This window comes from Ambystoma mexicanum, chromosome 1q, assembly GCF_040938575.1.
Source record: "Ambystoma mexicanum isolate Mex_15411 chromosome 1q, UKY_AmexF1_1, whole genome shotgun sequence".
In the NCBI taxonomy this organism is placed as follows: Eukaryota; Metazoa; Chordata; class Amphibia; order Caudata; family Ambystomatidae; genus Ambystoma; species Ambystoma mexicanum.
In genome coordinates, this window is record NC_090922.1 from 308,712,613 (window position 1) to 308,728,740 (window position 16,128).

Below are 16,128 nucleotides of genomic sequence, written 5' to 3' on the forward strand. Positions count from 1 at the left end.
GAGAGTCAGGTTTTGGATGTTTTAATTGTAGTCTTGTATATATGAGCAGCTAGGACACCTGTGATTGTGTAATGAATCACTCACCCTTGAACAAAGACTCTGCTGCCACTGACCATTTAATAGTAATGTACCCATTGACTGCAAGGTTGAATGGATGTAAACTAGACCATGCATAGTCATAATTTTACGCACGGTTTTTATAATTAGAGTGTAAATTAAATGATAAGTGTAAAAATGATCTGCCTCCGCATGATTATGCACACAGCACAGGAACTCCTGAAAAACACAATTGTGCAATACTGGTTTGCTTTCACTGGAAAAAAGGCATAATCTGTTAAAAAATATTAATTCTCAATTGCAGCTTACTTTTCCATGTTATACATTTTACAATCCTAAAATGCTAGGAAAACAAATATGCACAGTGCTTCTGTTTGCTCCATGAGCAGAAACACAGCAGAAGGTGAATGGAAATAAACCATGCCTTTTTATCACAGTGTGCAGTTTCTTTTTTTGAAAGGTTTAGGAGAAATACATTCTGTTTCAGAGGTTTTTTTTATCCATGGTTCAAAAGAAGCCTTCTGGTTTCTGTCAAGTAACCTGACCTTTGCCCTGCCACCTTGAAACTTAAGGAGAACCATCTCCAGTTCCGAAAGCACCTCAAGACCTTTCTCTTCGTCTCTGCCTTTTTCCCCCTCTTCTCCCCTGCTGATCTCTCTCTCTCTCTCTCTTTCTCTCTCTCTTTCTCTCTTTCTCTCTTTCTCTTTCTCTCTCTTTCTCTTTCTCTCTCTTTCTCTTTCTCTCTCTTTCTCTTTCTCTCTCTTTCTCTCTCTCTTTCTCTCTCTCTTTCTCTCTCTCTTTCTCTCTCTCTTTCTCTCTCTCTTTCTCTCTCTCTTTCTTTCTCTCTCTCTCTCTCTCTCGGCAGTGTGCACCTGGCCCCCCCTATGTCCTTCAGGCTCAGGTACCTGCTCACCCTGCTACCCCCCTGCACTGTCTCTGGTCCACCCCTTGCACTGAGGTCTGTATCTGTACCCATACATTCCCCCAACCCACTTTTCTTCTGCACTTCTCAGATATACCCTATCTGACTAACCTAGCACTTGCCACTTGCTGGCTGCACCACCACTGTTATCGCCTTTATTTCTTTTATTTTACTTATTCATATTTATTCTGTTTTCTCCTATGTTCCTCACTTTCCATATCTCCCCCTTCCATGCACTTACCCTCTTTTCCCTTTCCCATGCCCTTGCGCGCTCTTAATGTCACTGGGCCTAGTAAGGTCGTTGTTTGTTCTCCCCCATTTCCCCTCCCTTTGCATGGTTACGCTCTGAAACACTTGTGTATGAGCGCGCTATAAATAAAATATCATTCATTTCACTGCCCTCTGCTCTAAACCTGTGTGTAAATGTACACAGGAACATAATAAAGCTGTTGTATTTACACGATTTTCTTGCGTAAAAAGGCCTGTACGCACCTTATCTGGAGGCCTGGGTGTGGCAGTTCAGATTGGCTGGCTTGTCGTTAGTACAGCCTCGCTGGTGGTTCAAGGGGTCAAGCCTTACTAGATGTGGTTTACCGTAGTTAGGTACATGAAATTGTTTAGACTTACTTTGCGATAAATGTGGGCTCTGTACAATCCGCTGGCACTCTCTGGGGGGAGTTTAAAGTCACCTTGAGGGGATGCTGTATCTCAATCTAAAGCAGTGGTTTGAAAAGTATCCGAAATGGATTGAATGAGCTGGAACGCACCCTCACAAATTTGGAGAGTGGCAGGGGGGCTGACTGGCCGCTCTGAATCCCTAGTTGAAATCCAGGAGGTTTTAAGTGAATTCAATGCAGAGGCTGACAGAGTTGTGGTTTTTGGCTACGCCGCAACTAGCCCATAGATACGGGGAAGAAGGCAGACCAGGCCGGTACCTGGCGAGAATGCTGAATAGAGGTCAGACGGATATACCGGCGATCCATCGCTCAGACAGGGCCCTGGCAACGGACCCTGATGATATACTGGAGGAATTTCTGCATTTCTATGAGAATTTATATGCTTAGAGGGCATCCAGACAACTTGCATAGTTTTGTGGATAATGCTCCCATGAACCTGCTCAGTGAACAGGCTATGGAGGAACTGAGTACTGCAATCACGAAGGAGGATATCCTTAAAGCAATTAGAAATCTCCCGTCGGGAAAGGCTTGGGGATCAGATGGGATCACTTTGGAATTTTTTAGAGGAATTTGCCCGCGGGAATGCACAATATTTGCTAGAAGTGTGGGACGAGGAACTTGAGGTAGGACGCTTGCCCCCTATGCAGGAAGGTATGATTACCCTGCTATTAAAACCAGTTAAAGACCCATTGGACTGTGCGTCGTACAGGCCGATCTCCCTTATCAATGTAGACACAAACGTTTTCTCTAAAATCTTGGTGGACAGACTGCTGCCGTTTCTCCAGTCGATAATACACATGGATCAGTCGGGCTTTATTCCGGGGAGAAGTACGGCTCTTAATCTAGGAGGCCTTTTGGCGTGTTGTCCCAGGTGGACCCCTCAATCCAGGCAATGGCAACGCTTCTGGATATGGAGAAAGCCTTTGATTCAGTGGCATGCGATTTCCTGTTTGCAGTGCTCGAAAAGATTGGGGCCCCTTGTTAGGGATAATTCTCATTTCTGTGCTAATTCCCTATAACCTTGGAGACCCCAAGCTCTTTTGCTAGATTTTAGGACTTTTAATTTTTAGCCCTTTTTCTCACTCTCGTGTTTTTGATCTGATTTGGATTTTATATTTCCTTTTTGTTTTTGGAGTCTGACAAACTCTGTAGGCATAAACTTTTTTTATGGTGACACACAGTGCCCTCAGTGCAGTGTCACTGGGAAATTCTTTAGATTTCTCATGAGGTTTAAAATACCTTTCCATGGGTGAACTACCGTTCCCAAGAATAGTGAAATGAAATTGACTTTGTTAGGACAGTTTTTCTGAAGTCCAACTAAGGGCTTCGTAAAACCATTCAACTGAGGCAGTACAAGACTCCACTCTTAGTATAAGGCTGTAACAACTGAGTTCATGGTAGCGTAGACAGAGCAGCCATACTTATTTTAGGAGGGATAGAGGGCTGTAGAATCAGTACAAATGAAATTGTAATACAAATGGTCCAAAGAAACACTGTATGTAAAAAAAATATATATATTTATTTAAATACAAGTAGGCCCAGATAAATCTAGGGGTAAAAGTACTATCACACATTATATGTAATCGCAATTATCAAAACACAACACTATGCTTGCATGTACACAGACCAAATCATAAACCTTATTTGGACCACCTAACAGTAGTTCTTGGGTAGTCACTCCTTCATTCAGTATAGGACACACCTATTCTTGGGGAGTAAAACCAATGGTCACTTTCAGATTACAATGGAGTAATTCAAGGGTAGTACACCCTACCAGTTGTACAGTGACACTCGGTAACAAGTCACATAATCGGTCAACTGGACAGGATACATTTTGGGAATAGTGGAACACTTATTCTAGGTACAGTAAAAACCTATAACTAGTTTAGTGATAAAACAGTTAAACTACGTGAGTAAAACCAAAGGATGTAATATTCAATTATAGGCGCTTTTGAGATCAGTGAAACAGACTGAGATAAGCAGTAACTCTAACTTATTTTTGGATGGGTAAGTAAAACCCTATACTTTTTCAAGGAGCCAGCAACTTGGGGCATGTATAAACCCAAGACTCTTTTTGTGTCTGCCTAAAACAGCACAGGGAAAGCAAAACCCAGTGTTACACTTTAGTGAATGACTCAGTTATTCTAGGTAGGTAAAACCTAATGCAGACTTATTCTGGACTGGGTAACAGCAAGTCAGGGGAAGTAAGACACAGATGGGGGACACACATACAATTATCCTAACAGGAATATTCTGCTGAAACCAACACCATACTTTTGGGAAGAGGCATAACCAAATCACAGGTGAGTAATCTACCTATACATCTACCTTCTGTTAGAATGGCAAAACGGTTACTAAGGAAAGAAAGATGTTCAGCATACTTTTGAGAATAATGCATCACACATCCAAGGTAAGTAAGACATTTTTGCAACTGTTCACTCTTAGAGTTATTTATTTAATTTATTTTTTACATTTGTATAGTGCTCAAACAGCCCGATGGCTTTATGGTGCTGTTACTTGCAGGGAGCTTAGTTGCAGGGAGGTACATTTTACACATTTTACATTGTACATATTGTGCATTGATAAAACATTCGTACAGTCAGCTAGTAGCAGTACATTCGCAGGTTATCAGGGATGAGGCGAGAGGTCCCAAGGGACTGTAGTGTTGATCAAGCGAAAAAGGTGGTTTTCATAGCTGTGCGGAAGGCAGTGAGTGAGGATTCGGCCCACAGAGTAGTGGGAAGTGCGTTCCAGTGTAGGGAGGCTAGCACCCTCCCCCACCCCCGCTCTGTCTTTTTTTACCCTGGGCACAGTGATGCGTGTTTGCGTAGGGTGTTCTGGTAGGCCTTGTAGATGTGGCGGGGTGGATTCTTTATGACAGGTAGGCCGGTGCAGACAGGTGTATGCATTTATGGGTAAGAGTCAGGGCTTTGAATATAACCCTCTCCTTTTTCTAGCGGCCGTGATATGTTCTCTTTTAGAGATACCTTGGGCTGCACGCAGAGCACTGTTCTGAATTACTTGCAGTTTTTCAAGATTTTTAGAGGAGGTCCCTAGGAAGAGTAAGTTACAGTAGTCCAACCTAGAGCCTGTGATGGCTCTGGCTATTTTGGTACAGTTCTCTTTGGAGAGAAAGGGCCTGGCCGCGTTAATGAGTTTTGCATGGTAAGCTGCAGATGAGGCAATTGCTTTGACTTGTGTTGTCATGGATAGGTTGGAATCCACAGACTCCAACGGTTTTCACTGTGTCGGATACTGGGATTCTGATGGAGTCAGTGGTGAAATGGTTGAACTGAATGTCAAGATTTTTGAGAGTGTCCGGGGATCCTACCAGTAGGAGTTCTGTCTTGTCAGAGTTGATGCAGAGTCTGTTGACAGCCATCCACGTTTGGATGATATTGTAGATGTTGTTAAGAATCGTGGAGTCTGTGTTATAGTTGCCTGTGAGTGTGAGAAGGACGAGTATCGTCCGCGTAGTTGGTGTAGGAGATACCCATCGCGTCAAGGATGAGAGAGGGGGCGAGTAAAGATATTGTAGAGGGTGGGGGAGAGGCAGGAGCCTTGAGGCACTCCACAGAGCATGATAGTGGGTGAGGCCGAGGCGAGATCGGAGAAAACTTGCATAGTTCTCCCTTGCAAGAAGGAGGTGATCCATGCAGTGGCGTCAGGGGAAAATTTGGCTGTTATGGTCTACGAGGTCAAATGACGCAGAGAGGTCAAGAAGTAGGAGTAGTACCGGTTTACCTTGGTCTCTCGCATCGTCCATCTGGTTTTTGAGGTCAAGTAGGGTAGTCTCTGTCCCGTGCCTGGGGCGAAAGCCGGATTGTCATAACCCTAGGAGTTTGTTCTTTTCTATGAAGTGTTGTACATGTAGGTATGCTGCTATGTCCAATAGCTTGAGTAGGAAGGGGACGGTGGTGATGGGCCTGTAGTTATTGAGTGAGGTGGGGTCAAGTGTGGGGTTTTTCAGGAGGGGTCGGACCCAAGCTTCCTTGAGGCAAGCAGGGACTTTCCCTGTAGCAAAGGAGGCATTGGCAAAGGCTGTTAGGAATGGCACGAGGGTGTCTGCACAGTCCTTGATAATTGCTGCAGGGCTGGAATCACCCTTACAGTTAGAAGGTTTAATAGTTTTCATGAGGTTGATCATGTCCTGCTCCTGAATGGCCTTGAATGAGAAAAGGGGAGAGGGGTTAGGAGGGGGCAGGAGTGGGTGAGCTGGAGAGCGCGTGTTTGGTGTTCATAATTTTAGTTTGTAGTGAGTTGAGCTTATTGCGCATGGCTGTTTGGATGTCGTCACACCATGCCTTATCCTTGGTGAAGTTTTGGGGTGTGGGTGTGGGGGTCTCTAGTTCTCAAAATATGGAGAACATTTCTTTTGTGTTGGACTTGGCGTCAGAGATTCTGGTTTCAAAGGATTTGGCTTTGGCGTGGATGATGGCTTTCTTGTACTCCTTTGAGCGCGATTTGAAGTCTAGTTTGTCTTTCTCATCGTGGGTGGCTTGCCAGCGTGTTAGGGCGGCACGTTAGTCAGTACGTAGTTTGAGGAGGTCTTAGGTGAACCATGCATTTGTGTGGCTAGTGGGTTTGGTTTTGCGAGGTTTGAGTGGGGCAATGGAGTTGATTGCTGTTGTGATAGCAGTGCCATACTCTTGAGCGAGGGCTTCTGGGTCATTGGAGAAGGGGGGGGTCTAAAGGATGGTCCCTGGAGGAATGGTAGGAATCTCTCTTTGGTGAGCTGGCGAGTACTTCTTGTTAGGGCAGGTGATAGAGGGTGAGGGGTCGAGGGGAGGTTCTGGCAGTGGGGATGCCAAAGGTGATGACATGGTGGTCGGACCAGGGGGTGGGGGTATTTCCTGTGATTGAGGGGAGGCAGTTATGTTGGGCGACCCAATCCAGTGTTCTGCCTAGAGTGTGAGTGGGGACTGTGATAGTTTCTGAATCCTAAGGTCTCAAGGGCTGAGTTGAGCGATTTGGCAGACGGGCCTTTGGTGTCATTCACGCCTAGGTTGATGTCACCGAGTAGGATGGCTTTGGTTGATTTTTTTAGATTGTCTGCCAGGTGAGTGTGGGAGACCTGAACGTCTCCTATAGAGCCAGGAAGGCGGTAAACAAGGTGAATGGTAATGGTACAGTTGTGGGAGATGCTGAGTTTCAGCTGGAGATAGTCACTGTTAATGGTTTTGTCCATCTTTCTGATGGAAAGGGAGTCTTTGGCTATTAAAGCAACGCCTCCACCTTTGGATGGGCGATCGTGTCTGGTGACTGCATAACCTGGTGGTAGTGCAAGGGATGGTGCAGGGCCTGAGGCTTCATGTAACCAGCTTTCAGTAACCATAAGGAGCTCTAGGTCATGAGTGGTGATGAGGTCATGTATGTCTAATGCGCGAGCGTTGATGGAGCGGGCATTGATCAGGGTGCATTTGAAATGGGTTTCTTGGGTGGAGGGGGATAGGTGGCTATGGGAGGTGGGTGTGGTGTGAGGGGTGTAGGAGGCATCTTTGGTGGAGGGTATGGTCTTTACAGCATTAGGGGTCACATCTTCAAAGGTCATAGGCACAGGCATAGTAGCATATGAGTCAGTACATTGCAAAATAGGGGTAGATACATTTGGCATTACAATATTGGCAGTGGTAGTAATGGAGGTCCCATTTTCAGGGGTCATAGACACAGGCATAGTAGCATTTGAGTCAGTACATTGCCCATTAATGGGGGTAGGTAAATGGGGTCCCATGTCCAATAAGGTTTGGGGAGGAGTTTTGTGTCATCATTGGTGGAAATAGGTGAGCTGGACGGTTGAGGGCCGTGGTGGTTCGCAGCGTATCTAGTGCTGATCAGCGTAGAGTGTCGCCGTGGCAGATAGGAGGCAGATGTGCACAGTTACCAACCAACTATTTTACAAGTAAGTAACTTTTAAACACTTGTATTTTACAGGCCAAAGGCCCAATCCTTAATTATTTCCCTTGTTCCTAGAGCATGAGTGTTCTCAATGGCGGAAGGGGGCGGGCGTTCACTAAGATCTAGTGTCCAACAGACCATTTCAGAATAGGTTCTTCAGTAGCAAAAGTCAGAGTTCCTTAGGAAGACTAGGCAAACAGGTGAGTGTTTTACTTCAGAGTTAGAGGGTCCAGGGGATTCACAGAAGACACCCTAGCAGGATTCTAGCAGTGGAACTGGGTGAACTGGACGAGAGGCCTCCCAATCACAGAAAATACCCCAAACTTTGCAGGAATCACAAGAGACTTAAGGTAAGTACATACCCAAGCCAACGCAGTACCTCAGCATTGAAGATTTTGCAGCAGGAGAACTTCAGAATCTGCAGCCAAATACCCGGTCAGTGGATTCCTTGTCATGGTGACTGAAAACAGGACCTTGGAAGGAACTTTGCAGCAGGGCTCAACAGAGAAGGCTCTAGGCAAGGTTTTCCTCACAGCTGAATGCAGCTCTGTGGAATTGGCACCTTTTTACAGGAGCATAGAAGACCGAATATTGTGGTTGGATTCTCATTGTTACGAAGGTCCAGCTCTCTGGTGAGGGGACTTTACAGACTCGATTCTTGTCTCTGGAGATACACCAGGATGCCCGTGAAGTTTCAGCGAGATTCAGAAGACTGTGCACTGCACAATGGTTCGAGGTCCCCAGGGTATTGCAGCCCTGCAAGTTCGCAGCACAGTGTGGGATGGCTCAAAATGCAGGTCTTGAGTCTAATGCGTCTCACCAGGCTCTGGGTCATCGTTTTCAGAGTCCCCAGGTTATTTGGAAGGAAGGGCTACAGCAGGCTCAGTTTACACAGCAGGCTCTCCAGTCGCTTCATCGTCCCCTTCGGTTTTAGTTCCAGTGGTCGACTTGTCTTCACCTTCCAGGTTCGCAGTATTTAACAGGAATTACAACCAAACTTCTGCATTCTATCCCTGCATTTTACAAGAAGGGACGATCTGGTTGTCCAATCAGGACAGCCAGCCCACCACTGGGATTTGTCCCCATTCAGCCAAGGAGGAAGACAAAGGGCTGTGGAGTTTTGGACTCCTCTCTTGCTTCCTGCCTTCAGATAGACTGGAGCCGGGCGGGGAGTCCAGGGGACTCCCGCTGAAGATAAAAATCGCACAAAGGAATTTCCCACCCTGGATGTCAGGGGAAGGAACAAAGGACAAGAAACACTAAAATGGTGAAAAAAGAAGACTGGGGCATTTTGGTAAAATGAGCACTCTTGGGTGTCTTTACTGCAGCTGTGAACACCAACTGAGCACCAAATTAATACAAGGTATCACTGCCACCAGCCATTGAAGGTAAGCTTGTCCCTGTAACAGATTTGTTAGTGTGAAAGTTGATACATTTTATCTCCCCTGCACTCCACATAAGGTGGGGTGTGCTGGTTTCACTAAATAAAATGTAAAAGGGATCCAAAGATCCTTTCTACCCTTGGAAACTGTAGTTCTCCCAAGATTAGGCCGAGAAAGTTAAAAGGGGAGCCCCTAGGGTGATTTATTGCCAAAATGTTGTTCAAGAGGATAACTTTAAAAAAGACACTATGGAGAGTCTACAAAATGACACCCAAAAAAAGAGTAAATGATTCTGTGGGTGTGGAAAAAGGTTCCCACTCAGAGGTATAAGGAATAAATATCCCACCAGTAAAGCAAAAAGTTCTGGGGTTGACACAGGTCAGGAAAATCTTACCTAACAGACTTTACTTACCTTTTCTTTGTAGGTCCAGCACACCCTATCTTTTGTGAAGTGCTGGAGGAGGGGGGTTACTTAGTAGCCTCTTGTCCTACTTGCGGTGTAACCTTTTTTATGTGCCTCCCACTACTTTAAATGGCTGGTGGCAGTGGTTTCATTTTCATACCATTTGGTTTTTCTACCGCAGGCAGAATCCTCAGCTGCAGTATAGCACCCATGGGTGACCATTTTGTCAAAATTACCCTCGTCTTCTTTTTTTGCCATTTTCTGTTTGTGAGGTCTTTGTTGGGTTTTACTCTGCGCGCCAAACCAGGTTTGACTTCTTAGTTTGTTTTGTCTTTCGCAGGCTTCAGTACTGAAACCCGCCTCTGGCTCCAGTGTGTCTGCAAGGGCAGGAAGTGAGGGAGGTGCCCGAAACTTCCCTGTCCTTGGTCTCCATGGTTACCTGAATGCACCCACTACTGATTGGCTGGCTGTCCTTGCGGGACTGCCACCCTACTGTGAGTGACAGCTAGGCTGTGCATGAATGGGAGAAACCTGCTTAAAAGGCGAGGCTTCTTGGACTGAAGACCGAGTCGACCACTGGGAAGGACATCCCGATGAAGAAACAGTAAATGAAGCTTGCTGCCTACTCCTGGACCGTTGAACTAATCGGTGAAGCCCTGTTGCTGCGCTGAAATTCCTTTTTCTAATCGACAAGAGAAGCTCTGGAAAGGACGACTTCTTCCCTTGGGTTAGTGGGACCAACTAACCAAAAGACTAACTTTGCTGGAAGACCTTCCCCAAATGGCTGTACTTCTTTGCTGCTGCTGGAACCGAGTGCCAGGGGTTGAGAAATCTGTAGACTAGTGCAACATCTGTAAGCTGGCCAAAATCTCCAGGAGCCTCCGGAGGACCCTCCCGAAGCAGGACGACCCAAGCTCCAGTCACCTCACCAGAGAGCTGGACTCAAGGGGTGAAGGGAGCCCAACCGGTGTCCAAGATCCGCGGTGGTGCTATTTACTGAGCGCTGAAACCGCAAAGTGCCGTTGATCCGAAAAGAGCCCATAGCTGCCGTTGACCATCGAATTGCTGCCGCAGGAGTCCCCAGATGTCCTCCATCTTGTCCCCACAACTGAGGCCCAGGAACACAGGATCTGCATCGCTGCAACCAGACAGAAGCCAGATGGACCCTCTTTTTCTAACCAAAGGTACTGTTCTGACATTGGGGTACGTACTTCTTTGTCTGTAGCTTGCTCTTCTCAGTTGAGACTTGCAGTAGCTGCTTTTTCTAGTGTTGATCTCTGCTCTAACTTCCATAAGTGTAACAGCTTGTGACCCTACAGTGATTTTTCATTCAATAAACTCTCTAACTTTGTGCAAGACATTTGCTATCTAAGACGTGTCTCAGATCCATCGACTTTGCTCCAATTGACTTTGGCTGTCATGGTCCCCTGCAGATTCTTCTATTCCATGGACTTTGAATCTTACTGTCCCTCATAGGTGATGCATTGGTTTTAAACTAATCTTGCTGGGAAAGGTTTTTATCTAGACTTCATTGGAAGATTTAAAGTGCTTGCATGCTCTGAAAACTTGTTTAACCTTTTTCCTTCCTCTAACCTTTCCTTTCTGCCAAACTCAGAATTTACAAAGTATACAAGCGTATATAAATGCCATTACTGTCCTAGTTAGTTAAGTCACCTGAGGGTGTAGGAAGTGTGTATGAAGTATCTCTAAATAGTATCTACTTGCTTTGGGTTCATTCTGAGAAAGCATTTTGAAGTGTATTTTTATTGTTGCACATTACCTTTTTTAAAGAATTCTTATTTAAAAATAATTCTTAAATAAATAATGATTTTAACTAAAAACCATGAGTGTATGTTTTATTTGGATACTTGTATTGGTGGATTTCATTGCTACAGCTCACATTTAACCCTCTTGAGAGAAGTCTGGCTGCTCACACTACCAACTTGTGTAGTAACCAATAGGTGGGTTACCTAATAACAGGACAAGGGTTGTGTAGTCTCCCACAGGGTTCCTACCTCAATTCTTGCCTAACGCCCCTCCCTCCTTACTTTCTGTTGTGTGTTAAGATGATTCAGGGGTGACGGCCACAATCAGGTTATTTGTAAGAGTCTCTGAGGCGTTTGGCCTGGGGTGGGAGACACGCCACGGGTGTCCATTATCCCCACTTTTAATTGCTATAGCGACTGAGCCTTTGGCTGTAAAACTGAGACAACTTCATGAGCAACGGGCTTGACGCTTGGAGGCACTCGTGAGTTGGTTTTGCTTTATGCGGACAATATTATTTTATTAGAAACACCAGTAGTACTAACCCCCCTCACCCAGGAAGTTGAAGCGTTCAGGAATATATCGGAGCTGAGAGGGAAGTGGTCCAAGTCAATTCTGTTACCGCTAAGAGAATGTCAAACGACCGGTAGGGGCAGAGGGATTTTGATGGGAACGAGAGCCTGCAAAATATCTAGGTAAACGTATTGGCAGATCCAGAACACAGCTCTTTCAGGATAACTATGGCATATATATTGAGGAGCTTAGAAGCCAAATTGACCGTTGGGGCTCTCTCCTGGTTTCTCTGCCCGGGAAGGTTGTGATTGTCAAAATTATTATCTTATCCAAACTGCTGTACTTATTTCTGATTGTCCCAATATGTCCGGGGTCCCAATTCTTTGCCGGGTTGAACTCGTTGGTGATTAAGTTGCTGTCGTGCCTGAAAACACACAGGATCCGATGGGAGTACCTAGTCAGACCTTGGGGTAGGGGCAGAGTTGGTCTGCCAGACTTCGAGCTATACTACTTGGTGGCGCAGGTGTCCTTTGTCTCATATTGGACGCCGACATCCCGGCAATCCCCACATGTTAAATTGAAAAGTAGGGCGGTATTCCCATACTTGTCATTTATCTTAAATGAGATCAGGGAGCTCTGTAACAAGTGGCCCTTCGATCCAGCGGTGTATACAGTACATGCATGGGAGTGGCTATGCTGCAGGTTGCAGATCCCATTTCTGTACACGCCAGAACTTAACGTCTGGAATATTCAGTCCCTGGCCCCAACATGTGACCAAGAAATAAGTGGGGATTGGTCGAGGTATGGTGTGCAAACCTTGGCGGACTACTATCCGGGGGATCATATGTTTTATGTTAACAGGTTAAGGAGAATCTTGGGGATACATTTGGGTTAGCGTTCCAATTTCACAGACTCAAGGAGGCATTCAGAGTGTGGTCCCCATCATTCCCGACGCAGCCCGGAACAGTCTCCCTGATAACATTTATAGTAAATTTGGCAAACTAGCAGGATAGTGGCAACAATATATGCCATTGCCCAAAATAATACCTGTGGAAGTAATGACTAGCGGGGCGAAATTGGAACGGGATATTGGTGAGTAAGTGGTGGATGCTAAGTGGAAATCTATGTGCGAGCAGTCTAAGGAAGTGGCAATTAACTCTTGTTTAAACTGATTCAACTTAAAATCCTCCACTGAGTTTATCTAACCCCAGCGGTCCAGGCAAAGTTTGGCAGTGGGTGCGATGATAGATGCCTCTGGTGCGGTAAAGATCATGCCGATTTTATACATGTGTTGTGGAACTGTCCTGCACGCTGCGTCCAAAAGTTGACTAAATGCGAAGTGACATAGGGCATGGTTAACTGCAAGGTCCCGCTGAATATTTTAAGATGCATATTTGTGTTGGTACAGAGCATCACAAAGTGGTAAGAAATTACTATCAATATATATGATACTGGCGAAAAGCTGTATATTAATGCTTTGGTCGAGTCCTACAGCGCCAACGCTGTCCAAATGGCTAAGAGACTTAGCTTGGTACATGGAGCAGGAGTACTGTAGAATAATACCTCTGGGCAACCGACGTTTGGGACCCTGTGCAGGGTATGCTCTCTGCAAGGGAGGAGGCTGCTGCGTGTGGAGGTATATGAAGAGGGTAGGGGGCAAAGTTTGGAGACATGTTCTGGAATGTGTGAAGGACCGGGCGCAGCATTTGAAATGCTTGTTTTATTGTGTGGAGAGTGGGAGGGTACAGGTGGGCCTTTTTGTTTCTGTCTTTTCAGCTCACCGCGATATGTAATTCAAAGTTATGGACATATGTCAAATTGGCAGTGCCTCGGATTTCTATTGCTGCAAACATGAACCTACTTAAATAAAAATAACAAATTCAAAAAGGCAATTGCCACAGAAAGGAAAATTCTCCTTAAGAAGGGGATTTCACATATAAATGAAAATCTACCTCTTTCGTTAAAATATGCCTAATTCGTTTCTAAAACGGTGATATGCTCATCAAGAGGCATTTTCAGTACCTGGGAGGAGCTCCAAGAAAGACTCAAGCACAAAAAACTATTTGACTTTGACATGCCATGCATACCAGAATGTAAATATGCAATTTGTATACAGTGCTAAATAATGGATATGGACTACAGTCCCAAATACTGAAGTAAAAGAATGCTTTGACCAATTGTGTAACATGAGGCTTTTGGGGAGTGATTTTTCTCTGGGCAATACAATTTAGTCTCCTGAAAAAGCTGCAATGGTCACTAAATAATACTCCCTCTTTGATATACACCTGAAATGAGGCTCCACTTACTGACCATTAAAACAAAAACTGTTTCGACACTGAAAGCTGCATTTGGCATAGTGTGCCATATAAGTGAAAAGTGCATTATTATCATACTGTCACATGAGCGTGTAATTTATCACATTGCAAAAGTTCACATATCCTCGCAATAACGAAAGTTATTTCTTTCCTTTTTTTCCTTTAGGCAGGCTGGACGAACACGAGCATATCAAGAGGACAGTGACGAATCGATGCAAGTTCTTTGTTTTGCGGAGAACAATGTGGAAGATCCATCTTCCCCGTCAAAGGTCACCCACTTCCATAGACTTTACCCTGGAAGTCTGGGCATTACAGAGAGTAACTCCTCTAAACCAAGCACAGTCGTCACAAAAGGCCCCCAAAGGAACTCTTGCTCTGTGTCGGAGGATGGCCGGGAGCCCACTGCTCTTATTTGCAGTGGATCACACCCTGACATTACCCGAGATACGCCACCTGCTGAGGATGACGATGGTGATGCTTCAGCAACTCCCTCTGGTTTTGAAGCCGTTGTGCCCACAAGTAGCAGCTCAGCCCAGGAATCTGAGCCTGCTCGCCCAGTCTCTCCATCCGTCTACATGCTGCGACTCCCTCCCCCCCTTGGATCCTACATCCAGAATGAGCATAGCTACCACGTAGGCAATGCACTGCTGTGGAAGCGTCGTGCTGAGGCAGCCCTGGATGCACTGGACAAGGCCCATAGGCAGCTACAGGCATGCAAGCGCAGAGAGCAACGTCTGCGTATGCGGATTTGTGGTCTGCAGCAGGAACGGGTTCGTGAGAAGCGGGCCCAGACAGATGTGCGGGAGAAACTTAAGGAGCACCTCCAGGTCTTTGAGCTGCAACTCATTAATGACTTTGAGTGAGCGCACATCATGGATTTTGTTGTTGCTAGTTCTTCTTTGAGGCTCCCTGATGTTCTTAAGTGTTGTAGGATTCCCCTTTTACAAGATTGCTTGTAGCTCGTAAGCATATAGTTATCAAGGATGTGTCTAGTGTTTCTCCAGCAATGGTTATTGGTAACTTCCCAGATTCATAACCTTTGAATAATTCCCAGTCACGTGGCCGGATCCCAGAGTGTGTTGATTTAACTTTCTGAGAATTCTTTTAGTTAGAAAGTAAAATAACCTAGGTCTTTCAGACGTCTTAAGAAAAACAGGCTCTGACACTTGAATTTCAAGATTACACATTAGCCCAGAGTGCTCCCAGAATGCTAGGCAAAAGGCAGCGATCTCATTTTCTATTTGTAAGCTGCAAGGGCATGATTTTGGAACGTTGCTTTTCTTTAGTTTTAGTCTTTTTTACATGTTGGTGTTTGTCTTTCTAGCTCTTTCCTTCTTCGGGAAAGGTTTTGTTATTTTCTTTTTTTAATATTATTTCTGGTAAGCCTGATGGGACTTTTGACAGTTTAGTTAGGCCTCCAAATCATCACAGTTAACTTCTCTCTGTGTAGCTGAGATACCAGACCGAGGTAAATCAAGGAGGTATGATTTTTCTACTTAATCTGCCTGTTGTCTAGCCAAGACAATTTCACAGGTTTTATGGGGAATAAAGGTTGTTGTGATCATGAATGCTGGCTGATTAGTTTCCAAGTTCTTCACTCGCATCATTTTAATCGCAACGTGTGACTACACTACCTTCCTCTGTACCGCAAAAGATTGGCGTGCCCAAAACCATTACCTCACTAGCCATTTCTTTCCTCCTCAATACTGTCTAACTCGCCAACTCCTCCATTAGCTCAAAGAGGAGGCCTCTGTGCCATGCTTAGCAATGGGTAACCTTCGCACTGACAACTCTTATGTTCTGTGCCCCGAGAAAAGACCTCAGCGCTTCACCAAACATTGGTCCGAAAGTGCAACCTATGTAGCAAAGACTTGTAAAGGTACAGAAGCACGAGTCTGACACTGGTGGCATGGTGATTGGCAAAGACTTTTATTATGAAAATAAAGGAGGAAAACGCTAACTATCCCCAACAGTAGGAGGGGTTCCCATGCCTCAAAAGTATTACGGAATCTTTCAAGATGTCCAAAGTAAGAGTTCACTGTCCTGTGTCAAAATCCTTTCCTTACACTTTAAATGAAACTTAGTAACTGAGGGGTTTTCAACAGTTCCAAATTAAGACTAAGTTTTGAGGGGGTGTCTGCCTTCCTCAGGTTATAGTCCCGTTCGGACCTAACATAAAGTTCCAGATTCACCAGATTTC

The 16,128-nt window shown here is 45.2% G+C and overlaps 1 protein-coding gene across 5 annotated transcripts in view; it reads left to right on the forward strand.

Moving 5' to 3' along the window:
• Positions 1 to 15,496, forward strand: part of THAP7 (THAP domain containing 7) — a 357,684-nt gene extending 342,188 nt beyond the window's left edge. For 4 of the 5 annotated variants that reach the window (XM_069638992.1, XM_069638995.1, XM_069638993.1 and 1 more), the window contains one exon: positions 14,095 to 15,496. In XM_069638992.1, coding sequence (XP_069495093.1) covers positions 14,095 to 14,791 — 697 coding nt within the window. In that variant the 3' untranslated portion in view covers positions 14,792 to 15,496. The remainder of the gene's footprint in view (positions 1 to 14,094) is intronic. The other variant, XM_069638994.1, reaches the window with a different exon arrangement.
• Positions 15,497 to 16,128: the final 632 nt, after the last annotated feature.